The 19,965-nt window shown below is 37.6% G+C and overlaps 1 protein-coding gene across 1 annotated transcript in view; it reads left to right on the top strand.

The window, feature by feature from the left end:
* Positions 1-12,162: 12,162 nt before the first annotated feature.
* The window catches only part of mrpl1 (mitochondrial ribosomal protein L1), a 31,728-nt gene continuing 23,925 nt past the window's right edge, over positions 12,163-19,965 (top strand). Inside the window, exons 1-2 of the mRNA XM_088629470.1 lie at positions 12,163-12,374; positions 12,761-12,869. Of these exons, the coding sequence (XP_088485596.1) occupies positions 12,338-12,374; positions 12,761-12,869 (146 nt within the window). The 5' untranslated portion in view covers positions 12,163-12,337. The remainder of the gene's footprint in view (positions 12,375-12,760; positions 12,870-19,965) is intronic.

Genomic DNA, 19,965 nt, shown 5'->3' on the forward strand with positions numbered 1-19,965 from the left:
GCTAGCTGATGGCTTTCTCATCTCCATTAGATCCCAGCACTTGCCTGTCTTCAAATGTCAGAAAGCCAGCGAGGTAATTGCCTAATGGGGCAGGAATGCAAAAGGTCTATAAGGTGCTCACTCTTCAATCAGGTCCTTAGGATTTGTCACCCATCACCACCTTCCTAGGGTAAAGTCAGTAACGTCACATTTATAGCACAACATCAATTTGTACATCCTCAAAACTGTGTGGAATTTGATAAAGAGACCCACAGCTATTTGGAAATTGCTGTTCTTCATTCACTTTTGCGTTCTTGTAATCTTTTTGGTGTTTTTATATCACTTCCTCTTTGCAAATTGACACAGTGCTGTGCACTGCTATACAGGGAAAAGTCTCATTCCTGACTAAACCAAAATTTGTGCCTCTCCAAAAGTATCCCATTCTATAGATCCACAGCTAATAGGAAATCACCATGGTTTTGTCAGATAAGTGTCTTTACCAATGTTGCTGGGGTTTATAGACCACATCCTATTCCAAGGCTGGAACTATGCAGTGCTGGACAAAGAATGGTCTCACTCCCTACCAAACAAAAATGTGTGCCTCTCCAAAAGTAGCTCAGATCTTTTCTACAGACTCAAGCCTATTAGTACTGTATATAATCATGGTTTTGTCAGTTGTTCCCAATGTTTATAGTCCACTTCCTGTTTCCAGAATGGGACTGTACAGTGATGGACAGTCAAATAGTCTTGAAATGTTTCCTGGTGTGGGGATGTTCTCATGCAGTAATACTGAAGTAGAATTTATTATTGCATCTGCTGTGTTACCCAAGGAAAATGTTCCTGATGTAATTCCCATTGATTTGAAACATACTGAAAGGATGCTTACAGTAGGGGTGAAAACATTTGTGTCAACAGTATATTTGTATCAATTGTTTATTAAAAAATACATAAAAAGCTGTTTTGAGATCACCACCACTAAGAGTGAAACTCTAGTAAAAGTTAAGAAACGTAGATGCCACTGATTACTTGTCACTAGATTGCAAGGACAGCAATAATTTTCCAAAACAAACAATAGTAAGCCAGGAAATACAGTATTTTATCATATAAAGTAATAGTATGCTTTTTCAAAAGTCCATTGGAAACAATGGCTTTATTGAACACTATTCTGTACCTTCCATGAACAGCTACTAACCTTAACTACCTCCCACCAGAAACACGTAACATAAACCCCATACATCCCCTGGGAAAAGGGAGGTACAACTAATGCTCTGTTCCATAGTAAACCACAAAACTCTATTTGAAAATACATGTATACTGTGGTCATACATTCCACATGTCCAGATGGCGCATGGGCTAGGCACCATCTGAGTTGGATGCTGCATCACTGCCATGGATCCAAGAGGGACATCGTGGATATAGCTATGGTTTAGGAGGATCTTGCTGGCCTACTGAGATCTGCATGGAGTACTGACATACGGAAGACATGATGGATGGTTTAACCTTTTTTTAAATCATATAATGTTAGTGTGCCCAAAGGGGTTGGACAAGCCAATTGACCTTGGATCACTAGAGTTTTTTTTTCCTCCTTACTAAGGAGTTTTTGGTTCCTCTCCTCCGTTGTTGTTTTCTGGTCATTTCTGTTCTGTATTCAAAACATGTATGGTCACTTGCTTTGTTAAGAGGCTTGGGGCAACCTTGTTGTGCAAGGGACTATGTAAAAATGAATTGAATTGAAATACATCTTGTCAAATGACTTTCCTTAACACTCTTGAAACACCACAAAGTCTGTCCTCTTAGGTTGTCTACAGAGGGCAGGTAGAGTATTCTAGTGACATTTTAGCAGGCGAAACAAGAAAACAAGATAGACAGACAAGTGACATGACAAATATCAGACCCTCCAATTTATATAATGATATTTTGAGAAAGGTATAAATAACATTTTTAGCTTTTTTTCAATTGAAGTGGTATTGGTTCAAGAGTATCTACTCAAAATAGAAAAATAAAATCAGAACATTTAAGCCAGTAAATTACTTTATACTGATGAACTAACTGCACTTTGAATTTTGAAACATACACTAGAAAGCTAAAATAAAATGAGCAAATATGTCAAAGGATTTGGACAGATTACTATGGAAAATTATTATAATAGTAATTGCTTACACTTCCAGTATATAGTGCTTTCCTGGACACTCCACTCAAAGTGCTTAAAAGGAAATGGGGACTCCCCTCCACCACCACCAATGTGCAGCATTCACCTGGATGATGTGATGGCAGCCATAGTGTGCCAGACACATCAGCTATTAGTGGGGAGGAGAACAGAGTAATGTTATTAGCGCCACTGAGAAATTTATACGTTTATACGAGATAGGATATTGCTTAAACAAGAAAAGTATCTATTTTATATGAAAAAAGTATAGTGTTATGTCCTGCAGTTGTTTTTCCATACTGAGGGCTGCATTCACATGTTTTCCACTGTTCTTTTACCCGCTGTTGCCCATGCCATCCTGCACTCTAGATTAATTGGAATTGCCCATTTCAAAACCAACACAAAAATTAAGGTACTTGTCTGTGCTTAACCCATCTCATTAAACTGTCATAAGGTTTACTTTTACTCTTGGTACTGTAGAAATCACTCAATTATCAAGTTCTTGAGGTGAGCAGGAAAGCAGATTTATATTGTATGCATACTTTGCCAAAATGCTTAGGCGTCCCATATATGGAAAATACACGATATGGAAAATATCTTTGTGATTTTACTATGTATTGTGAAAATCAACATGTCTCATGTGAGTCATACAATGTGTTGTAGCACTCATGTAGTATGGAGCATTACATGCAAGAAGCAGTTTTAAGCAATTCACTGTGGATTGCATTTGGACTGTCCCATCATTGGGATATGACATTATTCTACACTTTACTTAATAGGATGCATTTCATTACATTTATGTTTAATATTGTAGCTTCTTTTCCCTTCACATGACACATTTCTGGTCATTTTGTGTAAATCCAAGGTCAAATGTATTCGATATAAGCATAGGTTTAAAGCTTTTGATGTATTAATGCATAAATACTGTATACAGTAGAACAATCAGCTGTGAACCAACAGTAGGCTTACTGTTAAAATCTTCCTCATTGGATTCTGTTCCGTGTTTAAAAATCAGGCAACAACCTCTCTAAACGTTTCTGTTGTTACACACAAAAAAGGAAAGCTGTCTTTTCTGCTTTTCACAAAAAAGGTGAAAATGATATGTTAAACCCAGGAACATGTTATACTTGACCTACTCAAAAAATATTACGCATGATCTCTAAGACTAATTTTTAAGCGGAGTGTGACAACTGTTTTTGTAATGTTAATGGTACTTTGTTTGAGGCAATAGTTTTGTCTAGGTGCTGTTGCAGGTACCCCCATGCTTTGCAATTTTGATGATACACTGGCTTCTAAACCATAATTTTTAAATTAACTTGCAAAAAATTTTTTTATGGTCCATGTTTTTCAGGGGTTTCATCTAACATTAAAAATGGCATCTGATGGCATTATCAGGATATACTTTCAACTAGGGTTAGGACAGAAGGAGATTTTGTCTTGCTTGGTGCATTAACCATGGCATAATCCTGAGTCATCTCACTTTGCAAAGGTATCTGAAGAGACTGCAGCTGTATTGCCGCCAAAACAAAACAGATGTTGTTGACCAAGCCATATCTCTTCAGCAAGAAATGAATAAATCTGGCAGGCTTCATGGGTACAAATGGATGAATACCAAGGGCTTAGCTGAAGGATTTGTTGCAGACCGTGAAACCATCCAGCATCCACTAAACATACTGGACTCTGAGGGTGTTGGGCAACGTAAACGTTGCAATGCATCTACATAAATGGATGCATTGATGGAATTTCTCATCTAATAATCTGGCTAGAGGCAAGTGGCAGTGGAAAGGCCAGTGTTGCAGCATACTGTACTGTCAAAAAAGGAATGCCTGTCCACAAGTTATTAGAGCTGACCTGGGCATAGAGAACGCCTGTGTGGAACAAATGCAAACTTTCCAAAGAAGAAACCACACTGATAATAAAGTTGCGGGAAAAAAGGTTTTTGTATCGTCAAAGCAAGACAAAACAATTAATTTTGGTGGGGAATTCTAAGGAAAAAAAATCTTCAGTTCTGGATGGATTTATTTAAGCAAATTCAAGAGGCCGGCAACTTCTTTAGTGATTACCTGGACAAAAATTTGATACAGTTCTGCTTTCTCAAGCTAATACAAATATATACATATATTTAGTTTTTGCATTTACATGATTCTGATTTTAGTTATTTCAAATAAATGTATTAAGTAAATAAATTTATAATGTTTCAAAGACAACTGGATGTAAACAAATACTTAAAGTTTGTTTCTATCATGTTTTTCAGGAGGAGCTAGATGATATTGTTGCTGTGTAGAATAGATCACATCCATCTGCCAGTCTTCCTTGTGGAATACCAGATCTCCTTTACACTCTCCCACAAATACATGAATGTGAAGATTAACTTGTTCCCATTGACCTGGTTGAATTTGAAGCTTGTGAAGAAGAAAGTACTCCAAAAAGTGAATACTTCTGTGACAAGGACATATCTGAGTTGTGTTGCATTTTAATGGGGAAAACCGGAATCCACCTTCTGATCATTTGGAGGTTGTCACGTGTGCTGAGTGAAAAGGTAGGGAAATAGACCTTGTGTGGAGTCAGAGAGAGAGAAAACAACTGAATTCCTAAGGCAAACATAATCCAAAACGTCAGGCTAGAGCAAGGTCGGAGATCAGAAGCAAAGAGTCAGAAATCCAGAGGGTCACAAAAAAAAAGAAGAGGGTGGACTAAGTCGCGAATTGGATGCGTAGCTCTGGCTGAGGAAACCTCAATACTGAGTGAGGACAAGTTGCAAAGTGGGAGTTTAAATAAACAAGGTGAGTGAAGTCAATTAGTGAGTGATCGGGTGCTCTTGGGAATGCAATGGTGTCAGCAAACCTGCATGTGGTTTGTGACACATTTATGTGATAAATGACTCTTTTTTAATTCCTAAGTAAGTGATGGCTAAGACAATGTCTTGTTCTGGTTGTTATCGGTAGATTTTCATTCCTGGGTTTCGGTGATTTCAAAACTTGCACTACAGTTACAATGGAGGTGTTGCTCAGTGTATGAGATCTTAAAACCCTACTGAATTATGTTGTCCTGAAGCAGAAGGATAAACACTGACTCATGTGAGGAGCTGCTGAAACAGTGACATCCCCACTTGTGACTGTTGATTGTTAACTGAGAACTGTTCAGTCACTGAGTGGATGTACGTTTTGAACTACTCTGTCATAATATTAAATGATGGAGGATTAATTTTCATCATTTTCTAACAAACTACAAAGGTCTTTAAGTACTGGGTATGCAAAGAACTTTCTACGTGTGTCTGCAGTGTCTGTAGATCAGGAGCCACAATGTTAGCAAGGATGCCTAGGAAGAATTAACATTAAGGTAACTTTGTATGAAATGACCCAATACTGTACTGGGGACAAATCCATCTTTACACAGTTTACCTTGTGTATGTTAAACCTCTGAAAATGATGTAAAGATTAAACACACAGACTAAATATTATTTTATTATCAAAATAATGAAAGTACAACTACCCATCTGTAGACCAATAAAAACGTAAAGAAATAATTATAGTTCACTTCCGTTTTTGCACTTAATCATAGTTCTTTACAGACTTTCCTTGGTAAAAAAAAATAACACTAAAAAATGCATATATCTTTGGGATCTAAAATGAAAACATGCACACAGAGGAAAGATTCAAACAGAGCATCTTGGATTTTGTAACAATAACGCTACTAACCATGCTAGACTAACAAACGTGTTCAACATTAAAAAGGATGTGATTCGTAAGCTTGAAGTAAGCTGGCAGTCCGTAAACCTTTGTTCTTCTCTCAATGAAAATCATTCTTACACCTTCAATCCCACTCTATCTCTCTTAGCCCTTCTTGTTCTCCCTCTGCCTTCTTTCCCCTCTTCTCTTGGAACACTCCTTTTAACTGCTTTTTGACATTCCCCTATCTTCTCTTTGGCTACCCCAGCTCTTTCATTAAACCTTTTCCATTTACTACTTTATTCTCCACCTCCATCTGTCTCTACCTCTCTTCCTCCTTCTCTCTTCACCTTTACTGAAACCCTTGTACCAAAACTTCCACCACTCAAAAATAGTGATATTGAATTGTAATCATCAAGTGTAAAAGACTGTAAGCACAACAATGATGGAGAACATTCAGATGCAATGGTAAACACTCAGAAAAAACTACTCAGCTATCTGACATTGTCAAATGTCAAAGTTTTGTCAAAGAATACAGTTAATAAAAAAATATAAATATACTTTTACAACATTAATGGGAATAAAGGGGTGTTATTTAAAATTAAAATTGGCAGGCTGACTAAGTAAGTGGACTGAGTTAGTACCCTATTAAGTTTACTGTGTGTCCATTACTCTAACACCAGACTTAAGAACAGCTAAAAACTCACTTCAAAATTCTCAATATCCTTGCTAGTTCTCAGGCAATTCCAATGTGCATCCACAAGTGTGAGACAATGGACGTCAGGCTAGTCCTTCAAGTTTTGAGAATGTAACCTCAGTGTAATTAATGCATATAATATTAGCACCTGTGCAGAATCTGAGGAAATAAGTCAACATCATCTAGTTCCTTTATAAACATCAGTAAGTAGCTTGACACATCTCTTTGGAAAGAACTCATGTACCTTGGTGTAGCATCCTCATAAACGTTTTTTAACATTTCTTCTGCGAACCTCAGACTTTTCCAGATTTCAGTCCTATTATCAATCACAACCATTGCTTCTTCTACTAACTCTTTGTGTGCAATTTCCACAGCAATCTGTCTGATGTTGTCAGTCTGGGGTAACTTTTTACATGAATGATCTGCTAGTATCTCTGTGAACTCAGAGCTATCCACATTTATGAAATCCAACAAAGCAGTTTGGATAATATCTGCTTCTTGAAGGAGAAATAAACTTTAGGAAACTGTCTAACAATATTTCAGTTTCCTGAGACTGAATCTTTCCAAACAGCACTTGCTGACTTGCTGAAAGCTGGTGCAAGTCGAATTGGGAAATACCCACATTGCTTACAACCCACTAAGATAATTCTTGCTATGGCTTCTCACTTCATCTTTCCAAAATCATGACACAGATAAGGCACCTTGAAGGTTTTCCCAAGTGTGCACCTGCTAACTCCTCCCAGAACTCTGCAAATGTGTCTTGTGAGACTCCTCCCAAATGGTTCGTCTCTTCTATTTCACCTGTTGGCAGGATTCTTTGGATTCTCAGGATCCCACCACTTATGATGTCTGGATGGTTTTCAAAAGCTTCCATCAGATTATCAATTGCATTCCTACGTGTTCAGTGAGACAAGAGAGAGAGCTTGGAATGCTAAAGGAATGTTATCAGATAAATCATATGTTTCATTAAAGACTTGTCCAAACATGATCTCATTGCTGTCATTGGGCCATGTAGGTTTGAAATTTTTTTTTCCCCTTGATAATAAAAACCTTCATTTAAAAACTGCATTTTGTGTTTACTTGTGTTATCTTTGTCTAATATTTCAATTTGTTTGATGATCTGAAACATTTCAGTGTGACAAACATGCAAAAAAATAAGAAATCAGCAAACACTTTTTCACACCACTGTATCTTCTGAAGCTGATGATTTTTCACCCTCAACATGGGAAGTTTTGTTCGTTCATTACTTATGCAACAGTTTCTCCTTCATTAAGAGGATTCTGTTGAAAATAAAAAATTAATTCATCCTCACATCCTCCATGTTCCAATTCATCCTCCATGAGCTGTTTTTCCATTAGGAAAAAATATTTCCCTACCAGTTTTCAAAATCTCTGTCTTCATACTGTCTTTGGAAACAGAATATCTTCTTGCCCCCCGTTTTCGTACACACTTGTTTCAGGGTTTCAGTGTCACTGTTTTTATCAAGCCACCCTATTTCAATTTTTGCGTAAAGATTTTGTTGCAGTTCTGTTTCCAGATTGCCACATGTACTTTGCCTTTATTTTGGAGTCTTCATCCTCTTCATCTGAATGTGTTTTGTGGTGTTTGGATTTTATCCCCAATTTCATATGCAGTGTACAGTATGCAAAACGTTTTCTTTTCTGGATTTCTCCTGAGACTGAGATGCCTGTCTTTTGCAGAAGTCAACAATAGATAATCGGTCACCAAACAGGGGAAAATAATGTCTTATCATCCATTAGTCAGATTACATTCTGGTCAAATCTAAGATAAAGAACAAAGAAATAAGAAGTTAAAGACAGCTAAGATATTTTTAGGAGACTAAACCTAAACTTCATTACTAAACTTGATTAATAACTGAATTTTTATAGCTATTAAAAAGGTTCAATCACTTGTAAGATTATTGAATTCTGTCTTATACACACTCGTTGCCTGTGTACTGTGCACAGAATGAAAAAGTCCTCCTTAATGTTACCTTGTAATTTTCTAATTTGGAGATAGCTTCCTCGAGACCTCTATTCTTAAAAAAATCAAGAATCTCCTGATAACCTGTGTCACCTGTAGCCGTTGAGATGTAACACCTGTTGAGATCACAATCTGAAAAAAAATGACAGGCCCTAACTGAACCTCGAAGAAGCTTAACAAATTACAGTAAGTTCTGAGTGGTATAATAATAATGATAAGAAATACTTCCCAATTCAAAATTAGCTTTTCCCAGTATTTACTGATTATTTTATATTTCATTATATCAACATTAGGAACCTGTGCTAGCGAGACTAATGTAATTTTATCCTACAATGACGAATCTATCAGAAAACTTTTATTTTAAGGTAGCACTAGCGGAAGCTTACCAGATAACGCAAGCATTCAGCTTCTGATTTGCTAATCATACGAGGGCCCAGTCAGTGCAGCACACTTAGAGTAGCATCGCTTATACTAACAAAATAACGGCGACAGCCCAAATCCAATCAGTAGCGTGAAGCAGTAGCGTGATGCTAGCTAGATTAAGCGACGCTGGTTTGGCAGCACCTTTCCAAATAAAAGTAATCCCTAAAACCAGATAAAGTCACATTTATAGCACAGCAACAATTTGTACATCCTCAAAACTAGGTGGAATGTAACAAAGAGACCCACAGGTAATAGGAAATTGCCGTTCTTCATTAATTTTCTTTCTTGCAATCTTTTGGTGTTTTTATATATCGCTTCCTCCTTGCAAATTGGCACAGAGCTGTGCACTGCTAGACAGGAAAAAGTCTCATTCCTGACAAAAAAAAATTGTGCCACTCCTAAAGTAGTTCAAGTTTATTCTACAGACCCACCGGTAATAGAAAATCACCCTAGTTTTGTCAGATAAGCATCTTTGCAAATGTTGCTGGGGTTTATAGACAACTTCTTGTTCCCAGACTGGGACCGTGCAGTGATGGACAGGGAGTGGTCTCACATACAAACATTTGTGCCTCTCCAAAAATACCTCAAATCTACTCTACAGACCCTCAGCTAATAAAAAATAACTATGGTTTTCTCACATAATCGTCTTTGCTAATGTTACTGGGGTTTATAAGACCACTTCTTGTGCCCAGAATGGGACCATGCATACCTGAAGTTGTGTATATTTGCTTTTTGATAATGGAGGAGATGGTGGGACATTCATTTACTAGACAGAGAGGATTATAACATGATAATCAAAGTGGTAGGTAGATGTGTAATGTATGGGTGGTGTTCCAAAATAGATGTTTTGCATGTAAAGCATTGTAATATTTTTTTATTTATTTTGGGAAGACATTCTTAGTGATTCCTTGATGATATCTTCCTGTAGGTAGGTGTAGTTTTGAAATGTTCTGGTACTCATTTTGTGAAATCTGAAATCCCTGGCAATTTTTGCAGCTGGACGTATTCATGGTCTGAACTGAGAGATAGTGATGTCCCAAAATTTTGGATGGAAATTGTTTCATGACAAATTCTCCAATGGTTGTTTCTATGTCAATTTTAGCTGGTTCAGCATTCACAGGTATTTTGGAAATCTGAATAGCTTTAGATTCCAGAAGGGCCTTGAAGGTCATGTGTATTGTTGCAGGTAATGCTGTCTGTTTCTTTGTCAGGGATTGCAAGCTATTCAAAGACTCTTTCAGTGCTGCTGTACTATGCAGTAGAGTCGATATGTAACTGTTCAGTGGCTCCAGGTTTTTTGTGTTTCAAGAGTATTGGCATTCTCAACTGTGGGTACATGGTTAGACCAACATATGTCTCTGTCTGATTACTTTTCTAGGAAAAAAACACAACATTTGTTTCATCCATGCTATGTGTTAGCTGTGTTGTGACACAATTCTGTGTGACTGTGTTGTCTATCAAAGAATTGTGCATGAGGGTTGATAGACTCATTGGAAACTCACCTATTTGTCCAACCAAAAAAGAAGTGACTTCACGTGTTTCGGCATGCAAGGAACCACAGTCCCGGCAAAAGTATACATGCACAGTAATGAAGTTACTGTTTACTTGACTGCAAACAAGCCAGGACGTAAGGGGAATTATTAAGTCAGCTGGATCATTCTCTCTCCTGAAATCTAGAGAAGGAATCGCTTTGCAAATCCCATCTAACACTGGTTCTATCTGGGACATTGAAAAACAGGACTATTGATGGCAGTTTTAACCAAATTTAGTAAACTGCCAGGCATAATTTTAAGACCATCAGAATAGAATTCCAGATTAATTTTGGTCTGTATTGCATTCATATTAATGACACACTGCATGACAGAATTAAACCAGTAGTTGTGTAGGGTGTTCTCAGATCTACGTATTTTAATGACCCAATCATGATTGCCAATCTGACCCATTTCTGAGAACCTATTGATAAGTGGCTTGTAGTGATCATTTGGATTGGACATCGATTTTGCATTTACTGTATCATTTAGACTAAAAATTTTAGATTGTCTCGATGGGGGGTTTTGGAATGAACACCTGAGCTGTTGTGGAATTTTCTTTTTCCTGTTTTATTCCTCCTCTTCCACAAGGGCAGGAAACCTACTTATTCTAGACAGATTCAGTCTTATTTTATCACAGAATTCCCTTCATGTGCTTTGTAAAGAGTTCCTAACTTTTCCACACATTCATCGATTTTGACTTTTTCATCGTTAAGAAACAGATGTTTAGTATTTTTGAAGTTCACCTCAGAAAAAGATTTAGTCCTGTCAATGTACTTTTGGTCAGTGTTTTGATATTACTGTAATCTGTTACAACATTAGTATGTCGGTCCATATTGGGATAGATGACAAGAAATACTGTAAGAAAAATAATTTCTAACAATTTCTAATCAAAATAGGCATTGGGCCCTTTGTTCTTCTTCTCGTTTATATCTGCCTTTGCCTTAATATGTATTTTTTGAAAATGTTCAAGAAATGGAGAATTAACATTCTCTATGCTTTCAAAATCAACATATGAGTCCTCGGCAGCTGTAACGGCGGGGACACCACTAGTGTTTAGTTGTGACACTCGACTTTTCAGATTAGAAATAGACTGTGCAACAAGTAAGTTATTGTATCTACTACCCAAAATAATGCAGGTTTCATAAATATGAGCAGACAGGCCTTCTAATCCCATGAAAGTAACCATGACACTGAAGATATACATGCCGACATTGTATCTTTGACACTTTTCACTACGCTGCTTTTTACAGAGTTCATCAATGCACGGTCCCAGGCTGTGAACATGAAATGTTCCTATAAACCCCAGCAACATTGGCAAAGACACTTCTCTGTGTAATAAAACCATGCTGTGTAGAAAACCACAGTGATTTTCTATTAGCTGTGGGTCTGTAGAATAGATTTAAGGCATTTTTGAAGAGGCACAAATTTTGCTTGTGAGACCACTCCTTGTCCATCACTGCATGGTCCCAGTCTGAGAATAGGAGGTGCTTTAAAATTTTGGCAGAATGTTCAAGGAATTACGGTGAATCACGAAGAAATAACAAAGCAGGTATTTCAGCTGCTCGTGACTTGGCTTAATGTTGCTATAGTCCTCATACGCTACTGTGGAAGCTGAAGGACTTTTATTTTGATTGAAGTTCGGCTTTTTACATACACTTCCGGATTATTCGCGTCGCTTAATGTATCTAGCTCCACGCTTTTTAGGCGATTTAGGACTTCGTTACGTAGACGCCGTCAGGAAGTCTGACTAGTGGGTTTATGGGAGATGTATTTTCTGTAGCCGATGTAGCAACTGTGAGCTATCATTGATTGACAGACTGGGTTACGTGTACCACCTAGAAAGCCTGTTAGGAACTGAAAATCGCTTTCACAATTTCACACGACCGTTTTTGAATGTAACTCCACATACATGAACATGGCATCATACGCGAGGATCGCAGGGAAAGGTCAGTTCAAAATAAGTAAAATTATTTGTAAATCATTTGCGTTACTTGACACAAAGTTGCCTACACATTTTAATCCACTGGTAGAACGTTTTAGGGTAGTGGAAAGGCTAAATGTCTAAACGCTCAATTGCAGATAGAATGGTTATATTGTTGCAAAACGGTATACATCTGTCGAGCAGTTGTCGGACCCAGAAATTGAAGTACATCGATGGGATTAAGCAGATTAGACTCAGTAAAGAGTTATATTTGTGAAATCCTACTTAAATTTTGTTGAGGTTTTTTAATTAGATGCTTTCAACTAAATCTTTTGTATGTTTTTTCTTAGTTTTGTATGGCTGTGACCAAGCTAAAATGCAGTCTGTCTGTTTGTCTTGTGTTTTATACAGTCTTAAGTGGATGTCAGAGACACCTGCCCGCTACTTGTGGTCAGAGGTTCACCAGAGTTCTACAGTTTCCACAGAGACAATTTTCTGTGAAGACACATGCAGCTGTGAAGTGAGTTTTTAATATCTATGCTTTACAAGTTTACTTATTGAACTTTTTCATGTGCTTCAGGTTTTCTTTACATGGGAAAAGGACAGTTGAAATTTTAATACATAGCCTAAGGTCTTATACAAATATGTTAATAATTTAATGTATGTGTTTAAATATCTTTTATAAGTAAAATAATCTACATAGTAGATGGTAGGTTTATAAATTGTCATAAATTGTAACGTTTTTGACATTAATCAAATATGAAAAAGCTTAAAAATGAGCTTTTTTGTTGAATAAAGATTTTTTTTTCATTCTCATAGTCAAACTCTCTGTGAACATAAGAAATGTTAAAAATAAGAGGATGCTAGTTGGCTCATCAAGTCTGTTTGGGAGTTAGTGGTTAATTGACACAGGGCTCATCTAGGCTTTTATTTAAAAAACAGGGTATTGGCTTTTACATGGCTGGGTAGCTTTTTCCTTATTCCTAAAACCATTTGGGTAAAGAGGTGTCACAGTTTTAAATTCACTTACATGTAGTTTACAACTCTGCCCTCTGGTTTGTGGCTTACTATTCATTTTGAAGAAATCAACTGGTTTCATTTTTTAAGTGCCTTTGAGGATTTTCAATACTTGTAACTAGTCACTTTTATTTTCTGTTGAATACTAAAGGATTCAATTCATTCAGCCGATCAGTGCAGGGCAGTACCTTTAGCCCCAGAATGTGTATCTGGTTGCTCTTCTCTGGACTGAACCCAGAGCAGCTTTGTTTTTTCTATAATGTACTGAACAAAACTGTACACAGTGTTAACATGGATTACCTAATCCCTAAAATGAACCATTAGTTTTTAGTCAAGCTCGGGTAGAGAAATACAAGTCCTTATTGAGACTTTCGTTACTACTCCAACGGCAGGTGGAGCGACGCGCCGGTTGGAGTATTCTCGGTCTCATTTAATGGCAACAACAGCTCAAAGATTTGGTTCAAACCACCAAATGGAGACGGGGGTGCCAACAAGCAGACCCTGCTAATGCGGGATTAACGCTAGGATGAGAGAGAGATTGAGACTTTCGTAACGAAAGTTACTTGCTTACATTCGCAAAACAAGACATTCGACTTCCCTTTTTCCTACTTTTAAGACATGAGCTGTACTTTTCCACTGACCTATAGATGCCCCTTGGTATGTTTCCACTTACCAGGGTTAGAAGCAGTTAGGAAGCTAAAAGACAAGCAGTTTGTTAGCTTTTATAAAATTTATAACATTCCTTCATTATATCCTAGAATTTTGTTTGCCTTTTTTTGCTTCCCCACATTGTCTAGAACAGGGGTCGGCAAACTTTATAGAGCAAGGAAAACTAAAAAATGTTGAAGTAGTTCAGGTGGGTAGCTGCGTCAGCATGTGTAGGCTGCAAAGGAACAAGTAGTAGGTTTATTCCATTCTGAAAAGAGAAGAAAGAAAACACAACGTTTTGGTGTTGGAGCCTTCTTCAGGTGTGAGAAAGACAGGGCAGTAAGCAAAGGTAATGTAGCAGGAGAACAAAAGCTGGGAGAGAGAGGAGCGGTAGGTGGGATCAGGGGACAGACAAAGTGGCCAATCAGGTAGTGTGAAGTCAGGATAGGTGAAGAAAGGTGTGAAATGAAACCAACAACGAATAGGAATAGAGAGAGTTTAGAAAAAAATGATTGTTGTTGAGAGAAGGGGGAAGGTGTGATCCTAGCTGCAGGATAAGTTTAGTTTCTGTAGTCTTTCTGATGTAGTAGTTAGGAAAACCATCTTTGAGAACACAGACAGAGAGATTAGTGTGATCATGTCCATTGGAGGTGAAATTAGAAACAACAGGCTTAGAGAAATCTTTAATCTTCACAGCCATAACATGTTCTCTGAAACGGTCTGCGAGTCTCATTCTTGTTTCCTTCTTGCATTTACTGCAAGAGATACAGTAAATAAGGTTGCTGGAGGTACAAGATGTCATTTGAGTGATCCGGAATTATCCTGAGGGGCCTTGAATGAGTGTGGTGTACTTGCAGGTGATACAGTGAGCTCTGTTGCAAGGGAAAGTGCCTGGTGTTGATAGTTGCTGAGGATGGTCAAGGGAGCTGTGAACAAGAAGGTTACGCAGATTAGGTGGTCAGTGACTTAGTCAGGCAACTTAAAAATGTAAATGATGAGCTCTAAGCAATTTCAAGGTGCCAAAATCTAAAAAAATGTTTACTAAGCTTGCCAGGCGATCTGAGTGAAATCCTCTAACTAGCTGATAAACTCACCGACTGGAATATGTCGCGTTTCTCCAGGCACATCTCCTCCGTGACCTCTTGTATACACTTCCTAAGAAACACACCATCTGGAAAGGGTTTGCCAGCTGCTGCTAGAAGCTGTGATACTTGATAACTAGCTCGGGTAGCCGCAAGATTTTCTTCACATTTTCTCTTGAACAGTTTCAACTGTTCTAATTTTTGTCTCCATCCATCTCCTGTGTATTCCAAAAATTTAGCCTGATGTTTTGTCTCGTAGTGCCCTTTTTTGTTGTATTCTTTAATCAATGTGATTGTTTCCTGATAGATAAGACACATTACCTTTGGTTTCTATGGACACAAAAGTACTCTTCTGAGCATTTGTTGTTGAATTTTTGACCCTCTGCATCTATCTTTCTTTTTTTTTACATGGCAGGGACATGACTGACCTCTTGTCAGTTATAATTTTTAGAACCGTTTGAAATAATTACCTGCTTTCAAACAAGATAGCAAACAGTAGACATCATTTGTGTGACTAAGCCAATCACAGTAGGCAACAAAAATCCAAATGAATTTACAGTAAGAATCAGTTGCAGCATAGGCGTATGTGACCTAGGCTAAAGCTGATGTCTGATAGACTAAAAGTATATGCATCGTGCAATAGGTGTTGTTCTGCAGTTGACCGTTAGTGCTGAGGGAGCTGCAGAGCTAACAAGTAGAGGCCACTGGTGGAAGATTTTCAATTTCTGATGCAGAAAGTAACCCTCGAGATTCAAACAGTAGTGAGCTGCGGGCCACTCAGAAAAGTTCAGCAGGCGTTAGTTTGCCAACCCCTGGTCTAGAGAATGTAAATGCTGTGTCAGCATATTTTGCATCTTCTCATGGAAAAGTCTTAAGTCTTTTTATTAGTAGCCTCTTCAAAATCCTCATGCATGTTCCTATGTATAATCTATGCATAATCATGGTGCCAAGGGCCTTAAAAGTCACAATATGACTAGTTGTGGAATTCCGTAGAGATTTTTACATTTTTGTTAGAAAGTAAAAATTGACATTTTTGGCACCTTGAAATTGCTTAGACCTCATCATTTCAATGTTTTAAGCTGCCCCACTATGTCATTTTGCACTTGATTGGTTGATGAATTGGACCGTGAAGTAAACAATTAAACAATCCCTAGCAATTTTCAGGGCACCAAAAGCCAGCAACCTGGGTGGTTTGGGGATTGTTTTGTTCCGAAAATGAAAAAAGTCACTTATCTAGTCAATGTAGCAAGGTTTCATTGGTACAAGTAATAGGTTTATTCCATGCTGAAAAAAAGAAGAAAAGAGAACACAACGTTTCGGCCGTGGAGCCTTCTTCAGGTATGACACCTGAAGAAGGCTCCATGGCCGAAACGTTGTGTTCTCTTTCTTCTTTTTTTTCAGCATGGAATAAACCTATTACTTGTTCCTTTGCAGCCTACGCATGCTGACGCAGTTACCCACCTGAAGGTTTAAATGGTAGTCTTAAATGTATGTACAGTGTGTTGAAAACAATACACCTGAAACAGTGATAAACGACAAACTAACCCGACTCTATTACATTAATTCTTATGGGTAAAACCATTAGTTTAAAGTAGCATTTGCAAAAGTTAAGCTTTTGCAGTCCCAAACACTTTGTTTTTACACTATAGTTATGGGAACAATTCCCCATTATACCTCGTTTTGCTGTCTGTCGTGATATTCTGATCCCTATAAAAGATGTATAACAGAGAGATTGCCTGTACTTTCTTTTTGGGTTCACACCAAGAGGTCCCATAAAATGGTTATAAATAACTCCATAATATTGTACAATATAGTTTTGACTTTAAAGAATGTTGTTTACAGTGTCTTGCAGAATTTTTTAGGCCCTTGCCTTTAAGGTTGCATTAAAGGACACTTTGAAGTTGCAATTGATATTTGTCATACATACAACCTGCTGAACACATTTTAAAAAGTAAATAAACAAAAAGTAAATATCTAAACAATATGAAAGAAAAATTGAAAAAATCACATTTTCATAAGTATTCAGGTACTTTGCTGTGGCAAACCTAAAGCAAGCAAGGATTCAACCATGAAGACAAAGGAGCCTTCAAAGCAAGAAGTATACAAAAATATCAAAAGTGTTTGAATATCTCTGTGAGCATAGTCTACTTAATCAGTAAGGCATGGAAAGTACATTCATCACCCACTGCCACATCTAGACACTACATACATCAAGCTGTCCCTCCAAACTGAGCAGTTTGAGTGGAGAAAATTGGGGACAGTGAGGGGAGCACCAGCTTTGAAGGTTTAGAGTTCAATGGCCAAGATAGGTGTAAATGTCTGCACTCGCCCAGTCACCCCATAAGGCTGTTGTGTATGAAAGACCGTCAAATCCTTTTCAAATATCACATGTAGCTTTTGCAATAAAGCCTTTAGTTGATAAAGTAAACTGTATTACTTACTGTATTTTCACCCTTACTATCAAAGTTAAGTTGCCAGCATAGAGATTCAACAAGCACATTATGAAGAGATCAGAAAAAAAGCTGTTGTTATCTATTAGTCTGGAAAAGGTTGCAAATCTATTTCTAAGGCTCTGGGACTCTACTGAACCACAGTGAGACCCATAATCTCCAAATGGAAAGTTCATTGGAACAGTAGTGAATTTTCCCAGGAATGGCTGGCCTTCCAAAATTTCTCCAAGGGCGCATTATAAAATAATCCAGGAAGTCATGAAGCAAGAACTGCAGTCTTCTCTTGCCTCAGGTAAGGTCAGTGTTCATGACTTCACAATCAGAAAGAGACTGGGCAAAAATGGGTTTCATGGGAGAGTAGCAAGGCGGAAACCACTGCTAACCAAGAAGAACTATGCACAGATGGAACTTTTTGGATGACATAATAATGCCCATTATGTCTGGCATAAAGCAAGCACAGCTTTCCACAGTAAGACCATTATACCAACAGTCAAACATGGTGGTGGTAGTGTTATGGTGTGGGGATGCTTTGCTGCCTTAGGACCTGGATGGCTTGCCATAATTAAAGGAACCATGAATTCTGCTCTGAATCAGAAAATTATTGAGAAGAATGTCTGGTCATCCGTCTGTGAGCTAAAGCTGAAGCATAGTTGGGTCATGCAGCAAGACAATGATCCAAAACACAAAAGCGATTCTACATCAGAATGGCTGAAAAGAAGCAAAATTAAAGTTTTTCAGTGGTCTAGTCAAAGTCCAGACCTAAACCCAATAAAGATGCTGTACCAGAAAATGAAATGAGCAGTAAATGCTCGAAAACTTACCAATGTTTCTGAATTAAAGTAGTTCTGTGAGGGAGAGATGGCTAAAATTCCTCCACAATGATGTGAAAGAATTATAGGAAACATTTGGTTGCAGTTATTGCAGCTAAAGGTGGCCCAACCAGTTATTAAGTCTACGGAGGCAATTACTTTTTCACACAGGGGATATGGGTGTTGGATAACTCTGTTTATTAAATAAATATAATAATAAAGTGTTATTTGTTCACTCGGGTTCCCTTTATCTAATATTAGATTTTGTCTAAAGATCTGAAAACATCCAGTGTGACAAATATGCAATAATAGAGGAAATCAGGAAGGGGGCAAATACTTTTTCATGGCACTGTAAAGAGTTACAGATGCAGCCATTCAAAATGCAAACCTGTACCAGACGCAACTACCCACAAGCCACCGCAGTCCACAGCGGTAAGTGATTGGCTGGCCAAAATGACCGACAGGGGCATTTGTGGTGCATTGGTCGGTAGTGAAAAGATTTAATCATTTAATCTCTTTACTGTGCACGTTTTAATCCGCTTAGTATTGAATATTTATATGGAATTTTACCACTAAAGGGAAATTTTAGTAGCCGAGCATAAAAAGAAGAGGAGCATAATGCATCTGAAGGTCATAAACTATATTAATTTAGGAACATAAACATATTACTGTATGTAAACTGTACTGTATACGGCTGGTCTTGGTAGTTTAAAGAAAAAATACACACCAGTCTTCCATTTCTCCCTAAACATTTTAAGCATCAAAGTTTTATGAAACGGTCCCCAAATATGAGATTGCTGTATAGAATGAATTTCAATTTAAAAAAATTATTTAGCACGAAAATTAAGCTGTTTACATTCCTCCGCCTGAGAATATAGTCACTCGTTGCTACGCAACGCAGAAACACAGCCACGGGTAACTAGCAAAGAGAGGACAGTAGCTAGCCAATATGATAAAGGAATAAATTATTTTTTTATTTCTTTTGCACATTTAATTGAACATTTCCATCGATTGTACAAGCACTTGGAAACTGTCCAATCCCTAGTTCGTCTGCATTTTCTTTCTGTGTCTTCTAGGATATAATGCTGGCGATTTGCGAATTATTGGAAATTGGGTTTCCTATAACGCTGCAGCAAACTCTTGTTTTTATGTCCACTATAATGGACAATCTTCCTTGCTTTTAACCGAGCGTTTTATAATTTCCTAAAATGAAAATGCGACAGAATTCTGGGGTGTCCCTATACCAGAGATTACGGTAGGCTTCAGAATGGTGATTGGCTGACACCATCTGACACTCCTCTGATTGGGAAAAAAAAAACTTGCTGATCTGTTCTACATAGCAGGAAGAAAACAGCATATGCTGCTTCTATTCGAAAGGCGTATTCTAAAAGTTTGATTAGGAAGTGAAAACCTTACAGCGTACACAGATTTTTAAACTGATCAGGAGAAAGAAAAATCACCTGTGTTTCGTGCATAAAGTGGTTATTAACTATCAAAACCTATTTTATTTATTTTATTTTTATTTAGAATAAGAGTTCCCCATTTCCATTTAAATCGAAAACCTGTGTTTAAATAAATATTTTTATTGATTCACAATCTGGCAATGCAAC

The sequence above is a fragment of the Lepisosteus platostomus genome, chromosome 4 (genome assembly GCF_059453375.1).
Source record: "Lepisosteus platostomus isolate fLepPlt1 chromosome 4, fLepPlt1.hap1, whole genome shotgun sequence".
Classification (NCBI taxonomy): Eukaryota; Metazoa; Chordata; class Actinopteri; order Semionotiformes; family Lepisosteidae; genus Lepisosteus; species Lepisosteus platostomus.